Below are 6,137 nucleotides of genomic sequence, written 5' to 3' on the forward strand. Positions count from 1 at the left end.
GGGAGCCTTGCTGTGATTGGCTGTGACTGACAGTTCTTCCTTACTAGCTTTTTTGTAAATTGTAACTATCCCTAACCTTACCCCTAACCTCAGTAAAACTATGCCTAAACCTAACCTTACCCCTAACCTCAGTAAAACTATATGCCTAAACCTAACCTTACCCCTAACCTCAGTAAAACTATGCCTAAACCTAACCTTAACCCTAACCTCAGTAAAACTATGCTTAAACCTAACCTTAACCCTAACCCTCAGTATAACTATGCCTAAACCTAACCTTAACCCTAACCCTCAGTAAAAATATGCCTAAACCTAACCTTAACCCTAACCTCAGTAAAACTATGCCTAAACCTAACCTTACCCCTAACCTCAGTAAAACTATGCCTAAACCTAACCTTAACCCTAACCTCAGTAAAACTATGCCTAAACCTAACCTTACCCCAAACCTCAGTAAAACTATGCCTAAACCTAACCTTACCCCTAACCTCAGTAAAACTATATGCCTAAACCTAACCTTACCCCTAACCTCAGTAAAACTATGCCTAAACCTAACCTTAACCCTAACCTCAGTAAAACTATGCCTAAATCTAACCTTAACCCTAACCCTCAGTAAAACTATATGCCTGCCAGGAAGCCAATCAGACACAGGTAAGGCGGGTCTATCCTAGAACGTTGGTGGGATCCATAATAACGCTTCTGTGACAACCTCCTATGGCACCAGCGGTTTTCAACGTGGGGTCCAGGGACCCCCAGGGGTCCTTCAGCTAAATTATCGATAGGAACAAACGGAACCAAAATGAGACCCCGGGGCAGACCGAGGCGCAGTTGGAGGAAACACATCGACTCACTGGCCTCGGGATCCCCCAGGAGGAAGTCACTAATGTTGCTCTGGAGAGGGAAGTCTGGAGCTCTCTGGTGGAGCTGTTGCCCCCCGCGACCCGATTACGGATAAGCGGTTGAAGATGGACGGATGGATGGATTCACAGGGTTATATTAAACACGTTTCAGGCCGGGGTCCCAGAGATTATAAATCATATTAATTAAATGGGGGGGGTCCTTGAACTAAAAATATAACGGCATGGAACAAGTGTTCATATCTCTCATAACAGCAGCCCTCTTTATCCAAATATTAAGGCCACAGAACTATGCTGACTGGTGACTTAAGTTTCTTTACACATAATAACAATAATCATCAAACTATTTAAGGTTGTCCACGTATAGAAAAAAAATAAGCTAAGAGCCGTTTAGCTCAGCTCATAGAAACGTACAGCCCATGTCGGCAGGTTGCGTTTGGCAGTGCCCAGAAGCCCCTTATCCCATAATAATACATCGTCATTGTCTTCACCAACGAGACATTGCAAAAAGAAAAACAGCAGCACTTTTATGTAACAGATAAATCCAGATTGTGTCCCGTATATTTGCTCAATCCCGTATTTGTGTCAATCTGTGTTTAAAAACAAACAAACTATTTTATATATATGTGTGGGTATGTATGTGTATATATGTATATATATTATTTTATCCCTTGATTTTCTTTTGTGTAGCTATGTCATTGTCGTTGCTGTAATGTTAGTTAAGGCTATTATTGGTACTATTTTCTTGCACATTATGAAGGTCTGATTATATTCATGAAAATATTAACGGTAATGAATCGACAGAATATCAATGTGCGAAAAACAGACTTTGCCAAAGCGAATGATCGGTTTGATCAGGACCATCTTAGCATATAGGACCTCAATCTATTTGGACTGGATGACTCGTTGCATTCTGAATGTTAACAATTGAAATGTAACAATTATATTGTACTGTGGTGCCCGAGAAAGCCTGCTTACTCTCAAAAAAGAAAAGAACAAAAAATTAAGTAAAAAAAAAAAAGACTTCACACAAGTCACTCTGCTGCGGATGGACCTCGACCACTCCATGTCCTCCTCCATAAAAGTCGCGTTCTATGAAAACGCCGTGCTGCTGTTGTTTGTTTTTTGAGTGGTGCTGCTAGCCACTCCTATAGACAGCCATGTGTGTCCATATGTCTGTCCCCGTGTCCGAGCGTTTGTTGACCACCAAGTGTCACTGTTGCGCAGTCTAACGCACGCACGCACGCAGGCAGGCAGGCAGGCACGCACACACACACACAGACAGAGGCCAGGGAGGAGGGCTTGTACAGTGCGTACAGCACGAGTACAGTACAGTACAGCACCACTCAGTTCAGCCGGGTCTGATTTTTAAATATTGACTACCAAAGAAGATCCTTCACGTACGTACAGTATGACGCAAAGATGAGGCCCATGCCGGTCCTTCTCCTCCTTGTGAACCAGCGCGGTGAGCAGAAAACTACCGACGCCAACCAACTGAAACCCTCTAGACTCAGTGGAACGGACCTGAGTTGGTCTGTACTAGTACTGTGTAGTACTGTGTAGTACTCTGTAGTACTGTGTAGTACTCTGTAGTACTGTGTAGTACTCTGTAGTACTGTGTAGTACTGTGTAGTACTCTGTAGTACTCTGTAGTACTGTGTAGTACTGTGTAGTACTGTGTAGTACTGTGTAGTACTCTGTAGTACTCTGTAGTACTGTGTAGTACTGTGTAGTACTCTGTAGTACTGTGTAGTACTCTGTAGTACTCTGTAGTACTGTGTAGTACTCTGTAGTACTCTGTAGTACTCTGTAGTACTCTGTAGTACTCTGTATAGTACCGCATGGTTTTATGTCTTACATCAGAAATAACAACGTTTCCCCCCCAGAATACGGATGCCGGGGGGCTTCAAAGCAGTTAGCTATAGATCCGACCGGTAAATCCACCAGTTTTTTTGCGGCCTGGGCCGTGGCTCAGCGGTCCAGGCACCTTGGCTGGTACTGTAAGCGTGTCGCGGGTTTGAGTCCCGTGATCTTGACAAACTTTGCTGTGTGTGTCCTCCCCATCTCTCTCTCTCTCTCTCTCCTCTGTCCTGTCTACACCTATACTGTACATCTGTCAAATAAAGGCAAAAAAGCCCCCAAAAATATCCACAGTTTAACCCATTCTGACCTGAGATCAGATTCATACGAGGTTTCCACTGGACACACACTGGTCTGATTAACCCATTCTGACCTGAGATCAGATTCTAGAAATGTCAGTCGTTCTTCGATTTTTCAAAAAATAGCAGACCTATTTTTCAATAGCTAAAGCACAACATGATGCTAACACCAAAACGGGTTCCCGTTCAGAATGGGTTAAAACGTCGGTGGGCCAAAACGGGGTCACACGCCGTCGTCATCGTCGTCGTCGTCGTTCTGCCGTCGGAGCCTCCGCTCGCCGCCTTGGCTCCGCCCCCGCTGGCTCCCGCGCTGGGGCAGCCGTCCAATGGGGTCGCGGCAGAGCACGTAGCGCTCCCAGATCTTGCGGAAGGCCGTGCAGAACTTCTGGATGCGGAAGGCGTAGACGACGGGGTTGACGGCCGAGTTGGCGTGCGTCAGCAGGATGGCGGTGTAGAGGAGGGGCATGGGGGGCGTGTCGCAGGCCGGGCAGAAGAGCGTGACGGCGTTGAGCACGTGCAGCGGCAGCCAGCTGGCGGCGAACAGGAACAGCACCAACGCCAGGGACTTGGCCAGCTTCAGCTCCTTGCCGAAGTAGCGGCGCGGGTCCGTGTGGCTGGCGGTGACCTGGGAGAGGTGGGGAGGGGAGGGGAGACCGCAGAGCAGAGCATCACATCGCCGTTATTATCGCACTTCAAGGACCACCAAATAACCCATTCTTCTGACCTGAGATCGGATTCTAAAAAAATGTCTTCTACATCATGACAGTTTTCCATTCTGACGGTCTGACCTGAGATCAGATTCTAAAACATGTCTTCTACATCATGACAGTTTTCCATTCTGACCTGAGATCAGATTCTAAAAAAATGTCTTCTACATCCTGACAGTTTTCCATTCTGACCTGAGATCAGATTCTAAAAAAATGTCTTCTACATCATGACAGTTTTCCATTCTGACCTGAGATCAGATTCTGAAAAAATGTCTTCTACATCATGACAGTTTTCCATTCTGACCTGAGATCAGATTAAAAAAAATGTCTTCTACATCATGACAGTTTTCCATTCTGACCTGAGATCAGATTCTGAAAAAATGTCTTCTACATCATGACAGTTTTCCATTCTGACCTGAGATCAGATTCTAAAAAATGTCTTCTACATCCTGACAGTTTTCCATTCTGACCTGAGATCAGATTCTAAAAAATGTCTTCTACATCATGACAGTTTTCCATTCTGACCTGAGATCAGATTCTAAAAAAAATCTTCTACGTCATGACAGTTTTCCATTCTGACCTGAGATCAGATTCTAAAAAAATGTCTTCTACATCATGACAGTTTTCCATTCTGACCTGAGATCAGATTCTAAAAAATGTCTTCTACATCCTGACAGTTTTCCATTCTGACCTGAGATCAGATTCTGAAAAAATGTCTTCTACATCATGACAGTTTTCCATTCTGACCTGAGATCAGATTAAAAAAAATGTCTTCTACATCATGACAGTTTTCCATTCTGACCTGAGATCAGATTCTGAAAAAATGTCTTCTACATCATGACAGTTTTCCATTCTGACCTGAGATCAGATTCTAAAAAATGTCTTCTACATCCTGACAGTTTTCCATTCTGACCTGAGATCAGATTCTAAAAAATGTCTTCTACATCATGACAGTTTTCCATTCTGACCTGAGATCAGATTCTAAAAAAAATCTTCTACGTCATGACAGTTTTCCATTCTGACCTGAGATCAGATTCTAAAAAAATGTCTTCTACATCATGACAGTTTTCCATTCTGACCTGAGATCAGATTCTAAAAAATGTCTTCTACATCCTGACAGTTTTCCATTCTGACCTGAGATCAGATTCTAAAAATGTCTTCTACATCATGACAGTTTTCCATTCTGACCTGAGATCAGATTCTAAAAATGTCTTCTATGTCAGTCGCTCTTCGATTTTTCAAAAATAGCAGACCTACAAGCTCGTAGCGCGCCACTCAGTGGCGTGCTATGAGCTTGTAGATCTGCTATTTTTCAATAGCTAAAGCACGACATGATGCTAACACCAAAATGGGTTCCTGCCCAAAATGGGATAAATGGTAAATGGTGCAATTATATAGCGCCTATTATCCAAGGCGCTTTACATAGATTGTGCATCACATTCATCCATTTCACACACCGATTGCGGTGGAAGCCATGCAAGGCACCAACCAGCACATCGGGAGCAATTTGGGGTTCAGTGTCTTGCTCAAGGACACTTCGACATGTAGACAAGGAGGAGGAGCCGGGATTCGAACCGCCGACCCATGGATCATTAGACGACCTGCTCTATACCTCCTGAGCCACAGTCGCCCCAAATAACGATTACATTTATTAACAAAAAGAAGAATGCATGAAACGATTATAGCGAAACGAATTATGAACAGAAACGAAGATGACCCGCACGACGAAGATGACCAGCCACCCAGCTGGTCATCAGGTCATTTAAGCCGAGAGGTGGGGAGGTTTTAAAAAAAGGACAACTTTATTTTATTTTTTCAACCAAGGTTCATGTTTTAAGTCGTTATTAGAGAAAGTAAAAGATGAGTGTTATTTGTTTTTCATTTGCTGCTTTCTTTCGTTTGAGGGATTTTAGCTGGTTTTTGGTTTGTAACATTATTGCTGCTTTTACTTCAATCTGAGTACTTCGTCCCCCGAGGGAAATTGTAGAGTTAGAAAAGAATGCTACCTTGACTTAAAAATGCTTTAAACAGGAGAGGTTCTCATTGTGAGGTGAGGTTTGTTGCCATGGAAGAAAGATTGTGAAAACATCAGAGGTACTCGAGCTTCAATTTGCACAAAATGTAAAAAGCCTTTATTAAATTCCCTGTATCATTACGGCCCCTAATGATGCAGACAATTTAATAAAGGCTTTTTACATCTGCGGTCTTACATTAGCTCGAATGGGTATTACACAATGTTACTATACTGCGGATTTAGTTGTTACATTCAGACATTATGTTTATGATTTTTCATTTTTACATTATTATTTAAAATATGAATCAATGAAATCGTAGTGTTTGGCCAATTATTTGGGGGGCCCCACAGTCACGACCCACCAGGTCAGTCATTTTTGACTTGAGATCAGATTCTAAAAATGTCT

General features: G+C 43.1%; 1 protein-coding gene across 1 annotated transcript in view; it reads right to left on the bottom strand.

The window, feature by feature from the left end:
- Positions 1-3,233: 3,233 nt before the first annotated feature.
- Positions 3,234-6,137, bottom strand: part of LOC310863719 (adenosine receptor A1-like) — a gene marked incomplete at both ends in the record, with an annotated part of 19,458 nt that continues 16,554 nt past the window's right edge. Inside the window, one exon of the mRNA XM_083772215.1 lies at positions 3,234-3,635. Within this exon, the coding sequence (XP_083628341.1) occupies positions 3,234-3,635 (402 nt within the window). The remainder of the gene's footprint in view (positions 3,636-6,137) is intronic.

This window comes from Protomyctophum parallelum (genome assembly GCF_964188405.1).
Source record: "Protomyctophum parallelum genome assembly, chromosome: 8".
Classification (NCBI taxonomy): domain Eukaryota; kingdom Metazoa; phylum Chordata; class Actinopteri; order Myctophiformes; family Myctophidae; genus Protomyctophum; species Protomyctophum parallelum.